Source organism: Plecotus auritus (genome assembly GCF_963455305.1).
Source record: "Plecotus auritus genome assembly, chromosome: 4".
Lineage (NCBI taxonomy): Eukaryota > Metazoa > Chordata > Mammalia > Chiroptera > Vespertilionidae > Plecotus > Plecotus auritus.
The window spans coordinates 119,584,977-119,608,683 of record NC_137775.1 but is presented as its reverse complement, the minus strand read 5'-3'; the positions used below and the strand labels follow the sequence as shown (position 1 = coordinate 119,608,683).

General features: G+C 39.8%; 1 protein-coding gene across 2 annotated transcripts in view; it reads right to left on the bottom strand.

Annotated features, from left to right (window-relative positions):
* Positions 1-23,707, bottom strand: part of ING3 (inhibitor of growth family member 3) — a 46,063-nt gene that overhangs the window by 4,709 nt on the left and 17,647 nt on the right. For both annotated transcript variants that reach the window (XM_080665548.1, XM_080665549.1), the window contains 5 exons: positions 6,264-6,360; positions 4,423-4,494; positions 3,527-3,646; positions 3,092-3,249; positions 2,376-2,569 (listed from right to left, as the gene is read on the bottom strand). In XM_080665548.1, coding sequence (XP_080521674.1) covers positions 2,376-2,569; positions 3,092-3,249; positions 3,527-3,646; positions 4,423-4,494; positions 6,264-6,360 — 641 coding nt within the window. The remainder of the gene's footprint in view (positions 1-2,375; positions 2,570-3,091; positions 3,250-3,526; positions 3,647-4,422; positions 4,495-6,263; positions 6,361-23,707) is intronic.

Genomic DNA, 23,707 nt, shown 5'->3' with positions numbered 1-23,707 from the left:
AATAGTCTTCATCAAAATCTAAAATACAAAGATGTATACAAAAGCATTTGGTGAGCCTGGCCAGTGTGGCTCAGTGGTTGCGTGTCCTCCCATGAACCAAGAGGTCACTGATTCGATTCCTGGTCAGGCACATGGCCGGGTTGCGGGCTTGATCCCCAGTATGAGATGTGAAGAAGGCAGCCGATCAATGTTTCTCTCTCATAGATGTTTCTATCTCTCTTTCCCTCTCTCTCTAAAAAATCAATTAAAAAAACATATTTTTAAAGAAAGCATTTGGTAAAAATGATCATGATCATCAACTGATATGTGAATACTTACCTGTGTAGGACAGGAAACCAAAAGTTTTAAAATTCACAAGTAACTTACCATTATCTGCATGCTAATTCAATTTTAAAAATACAAAAATTTATCATCGGCAGTTATAATAAATTTGGGTCATTAAGATGAATTAATTTTTAAAATACTTAGCACTTTTGTGGTAATTCTACACTGATCATTCTTTCAGGGACTTACAAAAATAGACTACATTAAAAAATTATAATACAATTACTAGGTAACTAATTCTGTTGGCCTAGCATTTGAACTTTCATTATGTATGGACACCTAGCATATGCAGGTACTTAGGACAGACATTACTAAGTACCATTGTTTTCATATTTAAAGATAATATAATCATCCTAAGAGTGTAATACACAAAATCTAGGGATATTTTCATAATTTCAATTTTGGGGACATAAGACCAAGAATTAAGACACCTTGTTCTCAATCAAAATGAAGAATCTTATTTAAAAACAAAAAATTCCCAGGATATAATTTGTATTTTATGTATCAATATACCTAAATAAGAGGTTACAAATGAAGTTTCATAAAATGGTTTATCCTAACAAATAAAAGAAAGTAAACAGAAATCCTATCTAATAAAGGAGTAATATGCAAATTGACCATACCACCGCTACACCCACAAGCCACGCCCACCAGCCAATCAGGAGGGAATATGCAAATAAACCTAAACAAGATGGCTGCAGCCACAGAAAGCAGGAGGGAGGCTTATGTTTCCCCAGCAATGGAGGAAGCCAAGCTTTCTGCCTGCCCTTGCCGGCCCAGGCCTCCACTCAAGGTTACAAAGTTTCAATTATAGAAGATAAATAAATCCCAACAGAAATAGCGGCAGCCACGGAGCTGGAGAGAGCAGGAGGCTAGGATTGCCCACGGTGATGGAGGAAGCCAAGCTTCTGCAGCCCTGGCCTGCTTTGGCCTCTGCTTAAGGCTACAAAGTTTCAGTTATAGAAGATACATAAATCCCAACAGAAATGGCTGCCGCCACAGAGTGAGCAGAAGGCTTGGCTCCACTCAAGGCTACAAAGTTTCAGTTGTAGAAGATAAATAAATCCCAGATACCAGGGCCTCTGCTTGGGTCGCCGGGGGGCGTGGCCAGCCTGCAAACCACCACAGGCCCCTCACCCAGGCCGCCCCACACCCCAAGGGAACCCCCACCCTGATCCGGGACACCCTTCAGGGCAAACCAGCTGGCCCCCACCCATGAACCAGGACTCTATCCTATCTAATAAAAGAGTAATATGAAGATTGACCATCACTCCAACACACAAGATGGCTGCCCCCATGTGGTCAAAGATCCTGCCCCCATGTGGACACAAGATGGCCACCACAAGATGGCCAGCAGGGGAGGGCAGTTGGAGGAACCAGGCCTGCAAGGGAGGGCAGTTGTGGGCGATCAGGCCTGCTGGGGAGGGCAGTTAGGGGTGATCCAGCCGGAAGAGGAGGGAAGTTGGGGGTGACTGGGTCTGCAGGGAAGGGCAGTTGGGGGGACCCAGGCCTGCAGGGGAAGGCAGTTAGGGGCAAACAGGCTGGCAGGGGAGCAGTGAGGCATCAATCAGGCTGGCAGGTGATTGGTTAGTGGGTGATTAGGCTTGCAGGCAGAAGTGGTTAGGGGCAATCAGGAAGGCAGGCAGGCGAGCAGTTGGGAGCCAGCAGTCCTGGATTGTGAGAGGGATGTCCGACTGCACGTGGGATTGGGCCTAAATGGGCAGTCAGACATCCCTCAAGGGGTCCCAGATTGGAGAGGGTGCAGGCTGGGCTGAGGGACATCCCCCCCTACCCCGTGCACAAATTTCGTGCAGCGGGCCTCTAGTAATTAATAAACCCAATTTAAGACTAGAAAAATGAAAGACTCTTAACCCTTTTTAAAGACTTTATCTCTTCAAAGTATGGCAGTTTGAATGACAATGTCATGCCTTTCACCTCTCCAAGCATCCTGATCCCTCATATGCTGCCTTTGTTTGACCTGAAAGCCAGGGGGTGTCCTGCCAGCTGCACACTTGGTAAAGGTGCAGGGCTCCCGTAGCAATCAGACTTACTTGCTCTTTCTCCCACTCCGTGAGTCTGCTGCTGATGAACTGGCATTCTGTGTCAATGTAGTCATGAGCGCTGAAGATGATGAAAAGCCAGCTGTTTCCCTGGGCATTGAAAATTCTTTTCCCAGCTGAAAGTCATTATTTTTAAATGCTTCATAACTGGCTTTTAAACTTGATGTCCTTCGGCCCTCTTTCATCTTGAATAGACATTCATTGACAGTATTAATATACATAAATATGTAGATTTTCTTTCTCAAGTGTTACTAATTACATTACTTTGGTTTAACCAATACCACTTTATTTTGTTTAAACCATTTTCATCATTGTAATTTTAAGCTATTTTATGTAAAGAATTTAAAAATCAAGGCAACCTATGCTCTGAGGCTACAGAGAATGCCCTGGAATGGGTAGATAGAACAAAGTATTGTCCTAGCAGGTGCTGTGGGTTATAGTCAAGAACACGGATATCATGAACTATTTTTGTGAGAAGGAATCTGCATGAGATTGTATGAATCTATTTTTTACTTTTCATTATCAATTAATAATTTCTGCATGTTTATTTCTTTAAATAAAATATCAGATATCATAACACTATGATTTAAAAATGAACCTATGCAATTAAGAAAACTTCTCGTTCACACCTAGTTGTTTCTACTAGAATTTGCCAATATTTCAAACAAAACGAAACACCATGTTTCCAAACCTTTTCCATTTTTTACCTGAGCTGTAGCTTGAACTGCTTGAGCAGCTGCCATGGTAATTGCCCCTGCACCAGTTCCTGAAGATAATGAGCCAATATTATAGGATGCCAGAGGTTGGGAGGAATTCACATTGTAAGCATTGTTGGATGAGGCCGTAGAATTATTATTTCGACAACCTGTGTAGAATTAAAGAATAAATAGAAATGGTCAGAAAGAACATAATATTAGTGTGTTTAAAATACATTCTTTCTCACCACAGATATAATCATTAATTTAAAATTTTCATGTCTCTATAAAATTATCATGTCATATTTTTCCTTTTTCTTCTTTCTCCTTATGTAGAAATTAACCAGGTAAAGAATCTGTATATTCATTAATCCTGAATGCTTTCATTTTCCCTTATTTTAACATGAACAAGCAAAAGCAACCAATCACATTTAAGAATAAACTTACCTAGTGTATTTTCCTTAGAGGCATCGGATGTTAGGGTAGATAGAAGAGCTTCAGATTTAAACTTCTTTTCAGGAATATGGTCTGCTGTCGTATGGTGAGAAGTTGGATTATACTTCCTTTCTGCATATAAAGAATCCATGTGTTTTTTAACTAGAGAACTATGGACAATGCATAATACTTGCATTTAGTTGTAAACTGGTAGTTTATGACCTGAGTTCCTCATGAAATACAGAACATTATGTTTTCTTATAAGACAGGACAAACAGAACTCTATGTCACATGTTTTATCAAGAGCAGATTTCTTAGACATTAAAAAAATTTTTTTAGTAAGAAAGAATTGAAGTTAATCCATTAATGCACCATGGGTGCACATGTAGCAAGAGGGAAATTCTGTTTTGAAAACATTATCTACAATTTAGATAAATTTTCAATCAACCCTTCTATCATGTCAAATTGATATGTCAAAAAATGCAGTCAGTCATCAAGCCAACTGACTAACAATTCACTTAGTCACTAAGTGAAACGTTATTTCTGCCAAGCAGTAGACTAAGCACTGAAGAAGCAAGAATGAAAAAGACAAAGAGCCCACCATGGAGTACTTTGTTGTTTGCCTCAGGTATTTGTGTGTAGGAAGTATATGCTGCTATTAGTACCATATAGTCTTCCTCTATGGATTCTAGGGAAAAACAGATCCCTGTTCCCAAATCAAAGATGCTTTTCCCAAGTGAAGAAAAGTGTACCAATAATTGCAATGACAAATGTATATCTAACAAAATAAAAGGAAGGGAAAGATACTTATGTCTCAATCAGTTGTGTAGATCTAATAAAAAAAATATACAGGTAATATGAGCTTCTAATTCTATTTAATTTTATTTGTACTAATAAACCAAACTTACTTTCCACTGGAGTATGTGAATGAGCATGGTGATTGTTCACTGGCTGGGAAGGAGTATCTAATTCCAAAGATCCTGAAAAAAAAAAAAAATGACAGAGAGATTCACTGTCATTAACTGTCACCACAGAACTTTACATGTCAATCAACTATAGGTACTGTGTACCCTCACCCAGCAGAGAACTAGCAAACTCTGATGTATATGCCTTTGACACTTTAGTCAAACACATTAGGTCACCACTGTCAATTTCACCTTGAATCAATTTCATACTTTCTGTAAACAATAAGTAATCCATTTCTCAATATTCACCTTAAGTACAAAACAGGTCAAGGCATGCTAATTTCGATTAAGGGAATGCACAACAGTAGGTACCAAATACTAGTAAGTGGATGAATGGATATTATAACTCAACCCAGTTTTACTGAGTTGAAGACTTTTGTATGGGAGATCCTAAAGTATTAAGCAACGGGACATTACTGTACAAAAGGAAATTCTTTGATCATTAAAATGACGTAAGATAGTAAATGGATTTTGCTTGTTAAAAGTGAAGCATAGAATCTACTGTCAGGCTTTACAATACTTTTAAATAAATGTTCTGGGTTTATTGTGATCCCTTGAGATGAAATTGTGGCAGGGCATAGGGTGGTTCAGTTTCTGTATCTTGATCCAATTTAGTTTCATTTGTCTGTGTCCTTATGAGGATGCTTCATGAACCTTCCTGCAGTACTGAATAGGCATGAATTACCATTACAGCATGTCAAAAAAACAAACAAACAAAAAATCAAAGCAGCTAAAGGACATTTTATTTAGTCTCAAAATACTTATTATTATCAGATAGGGTTCCCCTGGAATAAAAATATCACAAATAAATTAAATGGTCATCTAAATGGATGGATCCACTTTTGAATACAAAATGCAGCTATGGATTCATACCTGGCTGCTCTCTAGTTGACAAAAATATATTAACAGAGTATATCAACAGAGATACATAACCTAACACTGCAAGTAAATTTTTCGGGTGTGTGTGGGTAGAAATATGTACATGTTCTTGCCACTGAAATGCACCAAGTGAAAAGATGTTTGAGCCCTTTAACTAGATTCTAGTAGAAATCAGCCACAATACTGATTTGGCTTACTAACATTTAGCTGGTGTCTACTCTGGGCTTAACACCACACTATATGCTTTTATAGACATCACCTATTTAGGTTGGAATAAATGCTAAATTAGTTAAAGAAACAAAGCTTATGTCTCCACTTTTGGGAAGTCTCCTTAGTTAAACCTAAGAAGTTATAAGGGTAACCAGAGAAAGAGATCAAGCTGACCCTTGCAAACAAATGCTAAAATGGTTTCCCGCTGATCCGAGAAAGTTTAGAGGAAAGAGACAGGACTGTGGAACCTATTAAAATTTTTCTTATTGACACAGTTGAGGAAAAGCCTTAAAACGATTCTTAAGGAGAAATAATAACCTTCTTCAAAGCTTACAATTTATACATAGCCTAAGCGGGCAGGGCAAAGTCAATACATTTAATGACAAATGGTTGACTTGTTTCTAGATGGTTATTTTTCTTTAAATCTCAGCTCTTACCATTCAGCTTACTAGCACATATGCATATTAAAAAATGGAATGACTTAACATTATTTTCATAGCCAATGAGAATATTCTATGTTATCTCTCTCCATTTCCATGACGCAAACATTTTCAACTGCCAAGGTCCAAGCTCTCTGACCTGGTTGCCACCATCCACCGAGCGCAGGATCTGAGAAGTCTCTGTGGGCCCAGTGTCTCTTCAGTGACTTGCACACATACTGTCCAACATTGATGGAAAATGTAAATTTTACTTACGCCTCTCTAATATTTCTGTAATTCCAGCATTATCAGCTTCCAGCTCCATTTTAAACTTAGCGAGTTCCTGATCCAGCTTTCTCAAGTGTCGATCTACCTGTTTCAAAGAAGATCAAAAATAACCACCAAAATTTGGGACACTATTAAAGTGTCAATTTAATGAGGAAACCTACTTCTTTGTTTCTGTTAATGAATCTGTTTTGCATCTTTGAGCAGATCGATTAACCTATACTTCAGGTTATTCATCTATAAAATGAAGATGCTGGCTAAATAATCTCCAGAGTCTCCTTTAATAAATTTTACGTTTTAAGAAAGCAGATTGCAATTTGTTAGAAAATGTCTGAAAAAAGTGGTATATAAAAAGAAAAGCAACAATGGTATTAGGGATTTGGGGGAGGAGGGAGGTGCAGGAGGGCTGGTAATTTTTCATAGTATGCCCTGGATTACTTTTAGCCTAATCTGACCCTACTAATAACAAGGCCATCCACACTGCCATATCACATCATTGTTATTTAGAATGAGTAATGAAAGACCCTCAGTCTACAAACAAAGAAGCTATGATACATACATTTCTCTAAGGCAGGAAAGTGAAAAAATTATGTAAAGGGTTGAAACAAAAGGAATTTTTAGCCAGAAAACTGCATTCCTCAAAGAGCCTGGTTAAAATAGTTTTACTATAAAACTATTGCCCTTGTAAAGGTGGCAAATTTTATTTTCTCATTCACCTATAGATCTTTTGACTGATTTCAGAAAATTATATGATACCTCAGACTAGCAACAAGTCTTTATTTCTTAAGCTTAATATTAGTTATTTTTTCAAATGTACTACTTTGAAGTGAAAGAAAAAAAATCATAAATTATTTGAAAAAATATTCATGTTGCATTACTGACAACTTCTTTTTCAAACTCTAATTTCCCACAGGGTCACTGTTATAATTGGTAACTTTCTTACAAATATCAAAATGTCTCTGGTACAAGAGAAAAAACTTTAAGAATTTCAATTAAATAATGTGTATCTAAAATAAGGGGGGAGGGGAGAAAAGTAGAGGAGACAATTTGTGTGTTAGATACTCGGTAAAGTGCTTGACGCATGGTCTATTTTTTCTAACCCTCCCTCTAACCTTTTGACATAGGTTATTGTTGTTTCTATTTCATAAGAAGAAACTAAAGCTCATAGGAATTAATAGTTACCGCATTATAGAAATGAGATTTAACTCTGATCTATATGTAATAAATTGTGTTTCACCATTTATGTCTAACATTGTCCTCTGAACTTGTATATGCAGAAGCCAACTGTTTGTTTTTTTAACTCAGAGTAATATAATTCAATTTGAAAAAATAGGAATATTATCTTATTATTTGTATTTTGTATATTAAAATAGCAACCACTGGGGTGTTCGTTTGCAATTTTTCAATAATTTAAAGCCCAACTGTCCCTCCATCTTCACACACAAGTTATTTTTCAGAGCTTGGTTGTAATTACAATATTTAAAATCCTATAAGGTCACACATTATGGACACTTGCTCCTATTCAAAGAACCTGCAGGTGATTGAGCATCCTTTCAACAAATAAAGTGAGAACACAGACCTCAGTTATTCAAGAATATATTTTACATTGTCAAAATTTAATCTCAAGGGAAATCAGAAAAAAATACTCATATTTAAATTCCAAGACCACTTAATCCACCACTTTTCCTACCTACAAATATACTACTAATAAATACTGAGTTCTTATTATGTGCTAAGCACTGGATTACTTTGAGGATACATGAAGTATGAGAGAATCCCTATCTTCATAATAATTAGAATGTAGCTAACAAATCAAGATTTATATAAGATTTTTAATATAATAAAGTTTTGAAATATATCTTTATTCTAGATGTAACAAATAAGCAACAGCTGAAAAAGTCAGAAGTAGCACCCCAAAAAATAAAACATTGGGCAGAATAGACCCAAAGGAAGTATGAATGTTAGTGAAGAATGGATGGCATTCAAATAGATAGAAAAGGGAGTAATAATTAGAAAGTAGAGAGACAGGAGAGAGGAAGATGGCGGCTGGCAGGATGGAGGTGAGGGAGAGAAAGTGAGTGAGTGAGGGTATGAAAGGAGAGTGTGTGGATGTGTGTGGTGTGTGTGTGTGTGAGTGAGTAAGGGACAGTCTCGCAGGAGCAGCAGGGGCTGGCAGACAGGCTCTCTTGGACAAGGAGAGACTACCACCGCTGCGGGCACTCCCAGGACTGCGGGACTCCAGCACGGGGCACACACCATCTTGAAGGGGAGAACGACCTTTTTTTTAGGAACTCATCAACACCACCACCCAGACAGACCTTGGAACTGCCCTGCAACCCAGCAGCCACTCCAGCCAAAATCCTGCTGCCCCACCCACAGACCTGCGGATCCTGGGACCTCCACCTCCAAAGGTGCACCGCTCGGCAGCAGTAAGTGCAACCTCCCCCTCCCCAGCAGCAGAACTCCGGACAACACATTCCCGCGTTTCTAGCATATGCAGGCAGCCAGGGCACACCACTCCATATGCAGTGCCTGGGAGCCACTGGGAGCCCCCGCAGGTGTGATTTTGCGCAGACAAGGGCACGCGGCCCTGCAGTAGAAATTCTGAACTCCCTCTTCCTGAATAACTGCCCACGGACACCCCAGCTGTGCAACTTCAGTGCCAGGGCCCCTCACAGTGCATCAGAGCTCTGCGTAGCAAAGGCACCTCCACAGATAAGGGAAGGCACCCTGAGCCCATATACCCACAGGATCCTCTGGGGAGCTGCTTTGAGCCCCTGCAGGGTGTGATTCTATACAAACAAGGACGCGCTGCCCCGCAGTAGAAACTCTGAACTCCTTCCTCCTCATTAACTGCCAACATACATCCCAGCTGCTTAACTTCAGTGCCAGGGCCGCTGCTCAAAGTGTGTCAGAGCTCTGCGCAGGCAAACGCACCGCCAGTCCACGTGCGCACTTCCAACGGGCAGGCACCCTGAGCCCATCTACCCACTGGGCGCTTGTGGGAGCTGCTGTGAGTCCTGGCTGGGTGTGATCTTGGACAAACAGGGACGTGCTGCCCCCGGCAGTAGAAATTCTGAATTCACTCATCCTGGACACCTGCACAGATACCCCAGCAGGGTAACTTCAGTGCCAGGGCCCCTCAAAGTGCGTCAGAGCTCTGTGCCAGCAAACTCACTGCCATAGATGCACACATTTCCAAAGGGCAGGCATCCTGAGCCCATATATCCACAGGGTCCTCTCGGGAGCTGCTTTGAGCCCCTGGTGGGTATGATTCTGTACAGACAAGGACGCGCTGACCCGCAGTACAAATTCTGAACTCCCTCTTCCTGAATAACTGCCCACATTCACCCCAGCTGCTCAACCTCAGTGCCAGGACCCCTCAGAGTGCTTCAGAGCTCTGCGCCGTCAAACGCACCTCCACAAATGCGAATTTCCAACAGGCAGGCACCCTGAGACCATCTACCCACAGGGCACTAGTGGGAGCCACTGTGAGCTCTCCCCGGGTGTGATCTTGGACAAACAGGGGCACACTCCCCCCCCCCCCCCGACACACACACCCCCCCCCACACACACACACCCGGCAGTAGAAATTCTGAATTCACTCATCCTGGAGACCTGCCCACAGACGCTTCAATTACGCAGCTACACTGCCAGGGCCCTTCAGAGAGCTTCAGTGTGCCTTGCAGGAAAACGTACTGCAGGTGCCCCTGTGAGCTGCCACTGGGAGTAAGCGCCTATCCATCACAGGTACAGCAGCAAAAGCTGAGTCTGCCCACCCCACAACTACAGAACTCTGGACACCACAGTCACGCCTTCCAGAGTGCAGGCCCCCAGAACCCCATCACCCCAACAGACGGTTCCTGGGTACCACTGTGAGTCCCCGCTGGGCACGCGTGATTTCAACTAAGGGTGCAAGACAGCAAAAATTGGGACACTCCGCTCAACAGCTGCTGACTTCTAGATACCGCAGTTGTGCCTCTCAAGCTCGCAGGCCTACATCAAGAGAACCCAAATAGCTCAAGTAGGGAGCTACACTAGATTACCAAGCCCAGGAGAACTGAGAGATTACAACATCAGCACCATCACCAAAAGAAACTGGGTAGCAAAGAAATTGGATCTACAATTAAAATACTGCAGGAAGACATGGGAAAACAAAAAAGCAACCCCCAAAGGAAAGAAAAAGAGGAACCACCAGAAAGGGAGTTAAATGAAATTGAGGCTAGCAGCTTATCAGAGAAAGAATTCAGAGTAATGGTTATAAGGGTGTTTAAATGGCTGGATGACAAATACATGCAACTCAATGAGAATTATAAGGAGCTGAATGAGAATGTCGCCAACATGAAAAAGAAGCAAGAGGAGATGAAGAATGACATAGCTGCAATAAAGAACACAATGGAAGGCTTAAACAGTAGACTAGAAGAGGCTGAGGACCGCATCAGCGAATTAGAAGACAAGGTAGGAAAAAACACACCAACACAGCAGCAACTGGAAAGAAGACTTAAAAAGCAAGAGGGGAGCCTAAGGGAGCTTTGGGACAACACAAAACGAAACAATATTCACATAATAGGGATACCAGAAGGAGAGGAAGAGAAGCAAGGAATAGAAAACCTGTTTGAAGAAATAATGACAGAAAACTTCCCTGATATTGGCAAGGAAAAAAACTATGCAAGTCCAAGAAGCACAAAGAGTCCCAAACAAGATGAACCCTAAAAGACTGACACAAAGACACATCATAATTAAATTGGCAAACACCAACGACAAAGTAAGAATCTTAAAGGCTGCCAGGGAGAGACAGAAAGTTACCTACAAGGGTTCTCCTATTAGAATATCAACGGATTTCTCAACAGAAACACACCAGGCCAGAAGGGAATGGGATAAAATTTACAAAGTGATGCAAAGCAAGGGACTGAACCCAAGAATACTATACCCAGCAAGGCTCTCATTCAAAATTGAAGGTGAAATCAAGAGCTTCACAGACAGAAAAGGACTAAGAGAGTTTATCACTAACAAGCCAGCAATGCAAGAAATGCTGAAGGGACTGCTGTGAAAAGAAGAAAGAGAAAGGCAAAAAGAAACACAAACACTAAGGAAAAATATGACAACAAACATGTACTTGTCAATAATAACATTAAACGTAAATGGATTAAATGCACCAATCAAAAGACATAGGGTAGCTGAATGGATAAGAAAACATGACCCATATATTTGCTGTCAGCAAGGGACCCACCTCAGAACAAAGGATTCACACAGACTGAGGGCAAAGGGATGGATAAACATTTTTCAGGCAAATGGAAATGAGAAAAAAGCTGGGGTTGCGATACTTATATCTGATAAAATAGACCTCAAAGTAAAGGCCATAACAAGAGATAAGGGGAGAGAAACCAAGATGGCAGCATAGGTAAACACCTAAACTGCTGCCTCACACAACAATATCAAAACTACAACTAAAGACAAAACGGACACCATCCAGAACCACAGGAAAGCTGGCTGAGTGGAAATTCTACAACTAGAAGAAAAGAGGAAAGCACATTGAGACTCAGAGTAGCTGCAAAAGGCTGAGGTACGGAGACTCGCACACGGAGAGGACGGGTGGCTATGTGCACGGGCGGCTGAGTGCGTGGCTGGCTTTCTAAAGTGGGAGGGAGACGGAAGCTCCCGACTGCAATGAACTCCAGTCCCAGGCGAGACGCTGGGAAACCAGACTCATTCAGGGAGAATCTGGACTGTCAGGAAAAGAGAAAGCACACTGAGACTTGGGAGCTGAGGAAGGCAGAGGTCCGGAGGTGCGCACGTGCAGAGAGCACTGACTGCTAAAGGCACAGGCAGCTGAGTGCGCGGCTGGCTTTCTAAAGTGGGAGGGAAACAGAAGCTCCCGACTGCACTGAACTCCAGTTCCTGGCAAGTTTCTCGGAACCCAGACTCATTCAAGGAGAAACTGGACTGTCTGGCAGCGGGTGAAACTCTAGGGTGGCTTTCTCTCAGAGGTGCTTGCAGCGATTACCGAGTGACACTGTGACCCAGGGGCCTCATAGGGCAGGGCTGACGGGAAACCAAGGCTGTCTGCTCCGCCCTGAAACTCCGCCCCATCCAAGCTGAGCACAGAGGCTTTTGCAATTTTGCAAGTCTTGTCTCATAAGAGTGTCTCGAGCACAGAAGTTCTCCCAGCGTAGACACAGCTGATCCTCACAGCTAACTGGCCTGTAGGTCAATTCCTCCCAGTGATACCAACAACAATCAAGACTTAACTACAGCCCTAACCGGTTTGGCTCAGTGGATAGAGCGTCGGCCTGCGGACTGAAGGGTCCCGGGTTCGATTCCGGTCAAGGGCATGTACCTTGGTTGTAGGCACATCCCCAGTAGGAGGTGTGCAGGAGGCAGCTGATCGATGTTTCTCTCGCATCGATGTTTCTAACTCTCTATCCCTCTCCCTTCCTCTTTGTAAAAAAGCAATAAAATATATTTAAAAAAAAAAAAGACTTAACTACAACAAGGCTGAGCACACAGTCCACAAAGGGGTGCACCAAGAGTGTCCACCACAGGTAACTGGGGAGGCTGAGTCACTGTGCCCTAGAGGACACCTACCACACAAAGCTACTCTACCAACTCAAGGAAGCAGCGAAAATGCGGAGACAAAGAAACAGATCGCAAATGAAAGAAATGGAGGAAAGCAAACGATTGGATATAGAGTTCAAAACCACGGTTATAAGAATTCCTAGAAATTTAACTTCTTTTAAAAGAGTTTCCTAGAAAAGGCCAATAAATTTAGCAAGACCCTCGAGGATATGAAAAAGGAACAACTAGAAATTAAACATACACTGACTGAAATAAAAAATATTATACAGAGACCTAACAACAGAGTTGAGGATCGCAAGAATCAAGTCAAAGATTTGAAATACAAAGAAGTAAAAAACACTCAGCCAGAAAAGAAAAAAGAAAAAAGAATCCAAAAATTTGAAGATAGTGTAAGGAGCCTCTGAGACAACCTCAAGTGTACCAACATCCGAATTATGGGGGTACCAGAAGAAGAGAGACAGCAAGATACTGAAAACCTATTTGAAGAAATAATGACCAAAAACTTCCCCACCTGGTGAAGGAAATAGACTTACAAGTCCAGGAAGTGCACAGAACCCCAAACAAAAGGAATCCAAAGAGGACCACACCATGACACATCATGATTAAAATGCCAAGAGCAAAAGATAAAGAGAGAATATTAAAAGCAGCAAGAGAAAAATAGTTGATTACCTACAAGGGAGCATCCATAGGATTGTCAGCTGATTTCTCAACAGAAACTATGCAGGCCAGACGGGAGTGACAAGAAATATTCAAAGTGATGAATAGCAAGAACCTACAACCAAGATTACTCTACCCAGCAAAGCTATCATTCAGAATTTGAAGGTCAGATAAAGAGCTTCACAGATAAGAAAAAGCTAAAGGAGTTCATCACCGCCAAACCAGTATTATATGAAATGCTGAAAGGTATTTTTTAAGAAGAGGAAGAAGAACAAAAAGGTAAACATAAAAATTATGAACAACAAATACATGTCTATCAACACATGAATCTAAAAATCAAGTGAATAAAAAAATCTGATGAACAGAATAAACTGGTGAATATAATAGAATCAGGGGCATAGAAAGGGAGTGGACTGACAATTCTCAGGGGGAAAGGGCTGTGGGGGGTGCGGGAAGAGACTGGACAAAAAGCGTACACCTATGGATGAGGACAGTTGGGGGGAGGTAAGGGCAGAGGGTGGGATGGGAACCAGGTGGAGGGGAGCTATGGAGGGAAAAAGGAGGTACAATTGTAATAATCTGAACAATAAAGATTTATTAAATTAAAAAAAAAGAGAGAGATAAGGAAGGCCACTACATAATAAAAAAGGGAGCAATTCAACAAGAAGATATAACTCTGATAAACATATATGCACCCAATACAGGAGCACTCAAATACATAAAACAACTTATGGAAGATATCAAGGCAGAGACTGATAGCAATACAGTCATAGTAGGGGACTTTAGTACCCCACTGACAGCACTGGATAAATCAACCAAATAAAAAATCAGCAAAGAAACAGCAATCCTAAATGACACACTAGGTCAGATGGACTTAACTGACATCTTCAGAACATTCCACCCCAAAGATACAGAATATACATTCTTCTCCAGTGCACAAGGAACATTTTCAAGGATAGACCATATATTAGGCAAAGTCTAACAGGCAAAGTCTCTTCAAATTCAAGAAGACAGAAATCATATCAAGCATCTTCTCAGATCACAATGGCATAAAAGTGGAAATCAACAACAATAAAAACAATCCAACAAATCAAACACTTGGAGACTAAATTGCATGCTATTAAACAATGACTGGGTTACCAGAGAGATCAAGGAAGAAATAAAAAACATCATGGCAACAAATGACAATGAAAACACAACAATCCAAAATCTATGGGACACAGCGAAAGCAGTCTTGAGAGGGAAGTTCATAGCTCTACAAGCCTACTGAAAAAAACAAGAAACAATGGTAGTAAATTATCTAACCCTACAACTCAAAGAGTTAGAACGAGAGCAACAAGAAAAGCCCAGTGTAAGCAGAAGGAAGGAAATAATAAAGATCAGAGTGGAGATAAACGACATAGAGACCAAAGAAACAATACAAAAGATAAAAAAAAAACAAGAGTTGGTTCTTTGAAAGGATAAACAAGATTGATGAACCTCTAGCCAGGCTCACCAAGAAGCAAAGAGAGAGAACCCAAATAAACAAAATCAAAAATGAAAGAGGAGAAATAACAACAGATCCCACAGAAATACAAAGGATTGTTAAAAAATATTATGAACAACTCTATTCCAACAAACTAGACAACCTGGAGGAAATGGACATACTCCTAGAAAAATACAACCTTCCAAAACTCAATCAGGAAGAATCTAAAAATCTCAATAGGCCAATAACTATGGAAGAAATTGAAGCAGTCATCAAAAAGCTTCCAGAAAACAAAAGCCCGGGGCCAGATGACTACACAAGGGAGTTTTACAAAACATTCAAGGAAGAACTAAAACCTATCATCCTCAGACTACTTCAAAAAATTCAAGAGGAAGGAACACTTCCAAGCTCATTCTATGAAGCCAGCATCACCCTAATACCAAAACCAGATAAAGACAACACAATGAAAGAGAATTACAGGCCAATATCCCTCATGAACACCGATGACAAAATCCTCAACAAAATTCTAGCAAATCGGATCCAGCAGTACATTAGAAAGATCATACACCATGACCAAGTAGGATTTATCCCAGGGATGCAAGGATGGTACAATATCCACAAATCCATAAACATGATACATCACATAAACAAATTGAGAGATAAAAATCACATAGTCATATCAATTGATGCAGAAAAAGCATTTGACAAAATCCAACACCCATTTTTGATAAAAACTGTCAGCAAGGTGGGAATAGAAGGATCATATCTCAACATAATAAAAGCCATATATTACAAACCCACAGCCAACATCATACTCAATGGACAAAAACTAAAACCATTTCCCCTAAGAACAGGAACAAGACAGGGATGCCCACTCTCACCACTCCTGTTCAACATAGTACTGGAAGTACTAGCCATTGCGATTAGACAAGAAGAAGAAATAAAAGGCATCCAAATTGGAAAAGAAGAAGTAAAATTGTCCTTATTCACAGATGACATGATATTGTACATAGAAAACCCTAAAGACTCCATCAAAAAATTATTAGACTTAATAAATGAATTCAGCAATGTAGCAGGATACAAAATTAACGCCAAGAAGTCTATGGCATTTTTATACACCAACAGTGAACTTACAGAAAGAGAGACTAAGAAAACAATCCCATTTACCATCGCACCAAAAAAATTAAGTTACCTAGGAATAAACTTAACTAAGGAGGTAAAAGACCTCTACTGAGAAAACTACTAGACATTGAAAAAAGAGATAGAGGAAGACATAAATAGATGGGAGAGCATACCGTGTTCATATATTCGTACAATCAACATCATTAAAATGTCCATACTACCCAAAGCAATCTATAGATTCAATGCACTCCCCATTAAAATACCAACGGCGTATTTCACAGACCTAGAAAGAACTCTCCAAAAATTCATCTGGAGTAAAAAAAGACCCTGAATAGCCACAGCAATCCTGAGAAAGAAGAACAAAGTAGGAGGGATCTCAATACCAGATTTCAAGCTGTATTACAAAACCACTGTTCTCAAAACAGCCTGGTACTGGCATAAGAACAGGCACATAGACCAATGGAATAGAATAAGAGAACCCAGATATTGACCCAAACCACAATGCTCAATTAATATTTGACAAAGGAGGCATGAACATACAATGGAGTCAAGACAGTCTCTTCAATAAATGGTGTTGGGAAAATTGGACAGATACATGCAAAAAAATGAAACTAGACCACCACCTTACACCATACACAAAAATAAACTCAAAATGGATCAAGGACTTAAACATAAGACGGGAAACCATAAAAATACTAGAAGAATTCATAGGCAGAGAAATCTCAGACATATGCCGAAGCAATTTCTTCACTGATACCACTCCTAGGGCAATGGAAACTAAAGAGAAAATAAACAAATGGGACTACATCAAAATAAAAAGCTTTTGCACAGCAAAGGAAACCATCAACAAAACAACAAGAAAGCCCACTGTGTGGGAGAACATATTTGCAAATGTTATCACTGATAAAGGTTTAATCTCCAACATCTACAGGGAACTTATACAACTTAATAAAAGGAACATAATTGATCCAATAAAAAAATGGGCAACAGACCTAAATAGAATCTTTTCAAAAGAAGACAGAAGGAAGGCCAAGAGACATATGAAAACATGCTCAAAGTCACTAATTATCCGAGAGATGCAAATCAAAACGACAATGTGGTACCATCTCACACCTGTCAGAATGGCTATTATCAACAAATCAACAAATGACAAGTGCTGGCGAGGATGTGAAGAAAAAGGAACCGTCGTGCACTGCTGGTGGGAATGCAGACTGGTGCAGCAATGTGGAGAACAGTATGGAGTTTCCTCAAAAAACTAAAAATGGAACTCCATTTGACTCAGTAATCCCACTCCTAGGAATATATCCTAAGAAACTAGAAACACCAATCAGAAAGGATATATGCTATGTTCATAGCAGCACAATTTACAATAGCTAAGATTTGGAAACAGCCTAGGTGCCCGTCAGCAGATGACTGGATCAGAAAACTATGGTACATCTACACAATGGAATACTATGCTGCCATAAAAAAGAAGGAATCCTTACCATTTGCAGCAACCTGGATGGAACTGGAGAGCATTATGCTAAGTGAAATAAGCCAGTCAATGAAAGAAAAATACCACATGATCTCACTCATTTGTGGATAATAAAGAACATTATAAACTGATGAACAAAAAGATCGATACAGAGGCAGTAAAGCATCAAACAGACTGTCAAATTATAGCGGGAAGGTTAGGGAGAGGTGGGGGACTTAAGAGATCAACTGAAGGACTTGTATACATGCATATAAGCGTAACCAATGGACTCAAGACATTGGGGGGTGAGAGCATGTATGGGAGTGGGGGGGGCAATGGGAAGATATGTACACATGTAATACCTTAATAAAAAAAATGGAAAAAAAATAAAATAAAAAATAAAAAAATGTAATCTGATTATACATCAATTAAAATGTTTATTCAAAAACTTTAAAGCAATAGAAAGCTTCACAATTTACCATTATACTATATTGAATTATTTTGTCAAGCAGTTCCATTTTTAGTGAATATCTAAAAATATATATTTTGTTCTTTTACTTATTTATATAAATAAAAATGTAAATGTTCGTTTGTTCCAAATCTTAAATCTCCGAAAGTTCTTCACCGATTGCTTTGAAATTTTGACACAATGTTGCATTCGAATACGCGCGTTTTTATGTACCTTATACCTACTATTATGTAGATGTCACACCTGTAACAGGTAAAAACATGTTTTTGAAAAACAGCGCCATCTGTTGGACGTAAAAGCAACACACGCTATACTAAATATTTTACGATTCCATTTCAATGTTTCCGATTGCACTGTTAAATTGAATTTTCATAGATTTCGATTTATTTTCATTTAGATTTAATTATTTTGTGTGACATTGCGTTGGAATTGAGCTGTGTTGTTTTCCATAGCGTTCATTTCGTGAGTATCCAAATAATGCCTCGCAGAAGATCAAACCTAGGTCGTCGTACTCGCGGAGCGGAAGCAGTGCGAAGAGTAATTGCAAATCAAACTGAGGAAGAACGGGCATCAGTGAACGAGCAAAACAGACAAAGAATGGCTCACATACATGCCGAGGAAGCAGCAGAGCCATGTGCAGCCAGACTTGAGGATGCACGGTTGCCAGCACGGCAATCGCGTTCTGCAGCTTCAGATCTGCTTCGTTCTCAACAGAATGAACGCGACAGGCTGAGAGTGGCTGAAAGACGTCAACGAGAAACAGCAGATCAGCGTCAAACACGACTCCGTGCTCAGCAATCACGCAATTACAATCGCCTTGCATTCCGGTACAACCCAGCTGATGTTTATAGTTTGAGCCGGCATCTTCTCATCGGCACTATGACTGAAGTGTGTCCTTATTGCCAGGCTCTGAAATTTAATGGAGAAACGAAAGGAATGTGTTGCGCCGCCGGAAAAATTAAACTGCCTCAACTTGGAGAACCGCCAGAGCCATTAATATGCGTGTCCAGCTGCAAAATGATCCATCAGCTGAGATATTCTCACATCAATTGCTGGAAATTGGGAACGGAAAGGTGCCGGTTGATCTGACCTCAGGACGAATTTCATTGCCTCATAACTTCTGCAATTTAGTGACGTCAAAAGAAGAATTGGTTGAAAAAGTATTTCGCAATATTCAAACCAATTATAAGAATCACGATTGGCTGAGTGAACGAGCTATTCTTGCGGCCAAGAACAAAGACGTCTACGAACTTAACAATATTATTCAGTCTAACATTCAAAGCGAGGCAGACACATACAAGTCCGTCGACACTGTTGTGGAAGCAGATGAAGCGGTTAATTATCCAACAGAATTTTTTAATTCACTCGATCTGCCAGGGATGCCACTGCAGGTACTGCAATTGAAAATCGGCGTGCCAATTATCATGTTGCGAAATATCAACCAGCCAAAGCTTTGCAACCGCTTTGTGTAGAAGCAACAATCTTGACAGGACTTTTCAAAGGTGAAGATGTCCTCATTCCTCGCATTCCTATGATTCCAACAGATATGCCATTTCAATTTAAGAGATTGCAATTCCCAATTCGATTGGCGTTTGCAATCACCATCAACAAAGCTCAGGGCCAATCTTTAGAATTGTGCGGTTTAGATCTAGACATGGATTGCTTCTCACATGGACAATTATATGTTGCGTATTCTAGAGTCAACCTCTATATCTGCACAGACAATGGAACAACAAAAAATATTGTATACCCACAAACATTGTGAAATTAAACATATTAGAAACGTGCGCTTTCTCTTTTCTTTCTTTTCCATTTAACCAGACTGAGCCACAGCAATGCGTGGCCGGGTACAGCTAGTTATCAATAAAATCAAAAACATCAAAAAAAAAAAAAAAAAAGAAAGTAGAGAGACAGGAAGACAAATAATATTCTTAGAGAAAAAGAAAGTAAAGTATGGTGTGGCCTGTAACAGGTATACAGTATATGGTATAGAGATGAAGAGAGTTGGAATCTCGGTTGGGAGAGTGGGGTCAGGGGAAGATGAAGACATCATACACACTTCACTCACTCCATCCCTGCAGTTAAGATTGCTTTACTATACGAAAGACAGTGCTGATAACACTTATTACACCTGAAAGCATGGAAAATAATGATGAGAATTTCCAATACTAGTTCAAAAAAAGCAATGGAACCCAAAGAATTAATAACTCGAAAATCCAAATTCATAACTAAAATAAACTAACACAGAAAAGCCTTAACTACACTGTGGTGGGCAACTTTGTAAAACAGCTTCCAATCATTCCCACCTCCTGGTATGTAAAAAATATTACAAATTCATTTATTAGTTATTTATTTATTAGCAATTAGCAGTTAGTAAGGACTTTCTTAGATTCACCATTCCTACTAAATCAAATTAGAAGTTGGAAAGTGAGTTGCTCACAATATTTAATTTAAGCTATAAAGCACCAGGATACTTAGTATTAAGCAGCCCTAGCAAGAGCTTAATTGAACTTGACTGTTCTCTATAAAGTGCTCTCCCTCTACCTACATGATTCTGAATGGTTAAAGCGTCTATTCTAACTGATGATGATAATGGCCCCACAATTACAGACAAAGCAAGAACCTAAGTTATGCCACCCCTGCACACACCCCTAACCTCATAAGACTGATTTACAGCAGTAAAGAGGGTACTGATCCAATTGACCAAAGATTACTAACACAAAGCTGACCACAGACTCTGATTGAGTTGTTCCCCACTTAATGTCAATAAATGCTAGCAATAAGTTTCCTTAAAGCCAAAAAACATATCCTATAACCCCAATCATCAGTGCTTTAAGTTTAAATCTATTACCCTTTTTCTGAGCTCTTTAGAGACAAAGGAAATTCTTTCAACATTTAACATATTCATGATCGTAAAGATGTTTAAGTCACAGTTGGCCCCTCTGCATGAAATAAGAAATCCTCATTCACCCTTTAACATTCTTCCATAGTTGTAATCCTTTATTCTCTTTCGACTTTCCCAGTGTTCTAATATTCAAATTTTCACGTGCCCCTGAGGACCCAAAGTGAACTAAATATATATAGCTTTGTAAAAGTTTCTACATGATTAATGGTTCCCAATACGGTCAAATTCTAAAATTTAGATGCCTAGCTTACCCTTTCAAAATGAGCACTCAGTCCCTAAGCTGAAATCCAGGGCAATAAGAGATAAATTTCTATCCATGAAAAGATCAGGTAACAGTGAATAAAAAGGATAAATTGGTGAAGAAAAAGGAACCATGATGGCAAATTATTTCTCTGATAAGTCATGAAAATTATTCTTTCCATCTCTGAATTATATTTAAACTAGATGAAAATTTGATCCATCTTTAGGCTGAATCAAATAGTTGAGGCATTAGCACATGAACTGCATCTAATCATCTTCCTAAAAGACAGTAAAGATAAGAGGCAAATCAAAAGGTCAAATATATATTTCATTCATTAGAGTATCAGATGAAGAATTCTCAAATTTATAGGTAAAATGTGGGCCTGAAATATAACCATCTTAGGAATAGGCAAGGATATAAAAAAGAACAAGTTCAAGGGTAGTAGGCACTGTAACCGACTGCTAAAATCATTCAAGCATTAACTAAAAGCTCAAATTTTATCCGAGCATACATAAATGAACTTTATTAGGTACTGTAATCTAAATCATATGACAGTGACATCTGGCTGAGGAACACAAACAATTGTATATAATTATGAGTATCAAGATTCTAGAAGGGAATTATTGCAATAGAAGATGGGTATTTTTTCTGTTAGTCTAATTTCCTTAAAAGACACCGATATTTTTAGTTATGTTGAACCCTAATTCCATACATTTTTCATTTGCTGATATTTAGGCAGTCCAGTTTCTTTTCTTAATAAATACACAGTGCAGGTCATAGGAATAAAAAGTTTACCACTGATTTTAAAAGCAAACAAAATATTTCAATGAAAAATAATGCAATGAAATATTATGCTATAGTAAAACACTGACCAGCAAAATCAAACACAATTACATACTAAATTGTTGTAGCTTAAAATCTGTCAAAATAATACATGCTTACTTAAAGTTTCCATAAAATGTGTTTAAGCAAAGAATATATCAATCTTCTCTAAGGTATAGTTCACTCCTCTGGTTAGAATCCTTTATTGGCCTCCCATTGCTTTTAATTTAAAAAAAATTTCCCATCACCATTTATCCCATGACCTCTTCCACCTTCAATCGCCCCTCCCCGCCTCCCCAATCACCGCACTGTTGTCCATGTCCATGAGTTCTCTAACCTCTTTTTTTTTCCTCTTTGGCTCACATCACTCCCCCCACCCCGCCACCACCCACTAGAGCCGTTTATTTAGTCTATGAGTTTGTCTCTATTTTGCTTAGTAGTTCAGTTTGTTCATTAAATTCCATGAGTGAAATCACATGGCACTTGTATTATTTCACTTAGCATAATGTTCTCGAGGTCCTTCCATGTTATTGCAAAGGGTAAAATTTTCTTCCTTTTATGGCAGAGTAAATGTACCACAGTTTTTTTATCCCCTTATCTGTGGGGAAGCTCAGGACTTGGTTGGAAAATCTGTAAGGAGGAATCTCCGAAAGGTTGGAGGCCTCTAGGGGACCTTGCCAAAGGCGGCAGACCCTGCATTGACTTTTCCAAACAAGTCTGAGATCCCGGGCATTTTACTGAAATCTTTATGTTTAGTCTTTAGACGTCCTTGCTTAAAGGACACTGCAGATGCATGTATCTTCTCAAGGATACTTACCCTACTGATAACTAATAGTTAATTTTAGTTCAAGCTGTTGTTACAATAAAAGCCTAAGGAGGCAGGCGAACAGGGCTGTTTGGTTTCTCATGTCAAGTAGTCCCTTAGCCCTCTCTTTCACAGAAACGTGTCAGAGTAATCATTCATCTGTCACTCAGGGTCTGCCAGTCAGCCCTGGCATTTATCTACTAAATAGTGACCCAGCGCGCAAAATCGCATGAGACTCAGACCCATGGGAAATCGTGCGAGACCGGGACTCCCCTGAGCCGCTGTAGGACCCAGAGTCAAGTCCCCACCCACCCGCGCATGCCTCGCTGAGCACGCAGCCTGCCCACCCGCACACACGCAGCCTCCTGGTGACCGGTCTTTGGTCGCTATGACATTAAGACCACTGGGTTTTTATTATATAAATGGGCACTTAATTCTGGCTTTTGTAAATAACACTTTAATGAATATAGGGGGACATATATTCTTTCAAATTAGTGCTTCGGTTTCTTCAGAGAAATTCCTAAGAATGGTATTGCTGGGTCATAAGACAGTTCTATTTTTAATTTTTTGAAGTAATGCCATACTGCTTCCCACAGTAGTTGGACCAATCTGCATTCCCACCAACAGTGCATGAGGGCTCCTTTTCTCCACATCCTCGCCAACACTTGTTTGCTGATTTGTTAATGGTAGCCATTCTGGCAGGTGTGAGGTGATATCTCCTTGTGGTTTTAATTTGAATTTCTCTGATGAATATTGATGTTGAGCATCTTTTCATATGTATATTAGCCATCTGTATGTCCTCTTTGAAAAAGTGTCTATTCAGGTCTTTTGCCCAAAAGACAACCTACTGAATGGGAGAACATATTCACCAATGATACATCTGATAAGGGGCAAATATCCAAAATTTATAAAGAATTTAT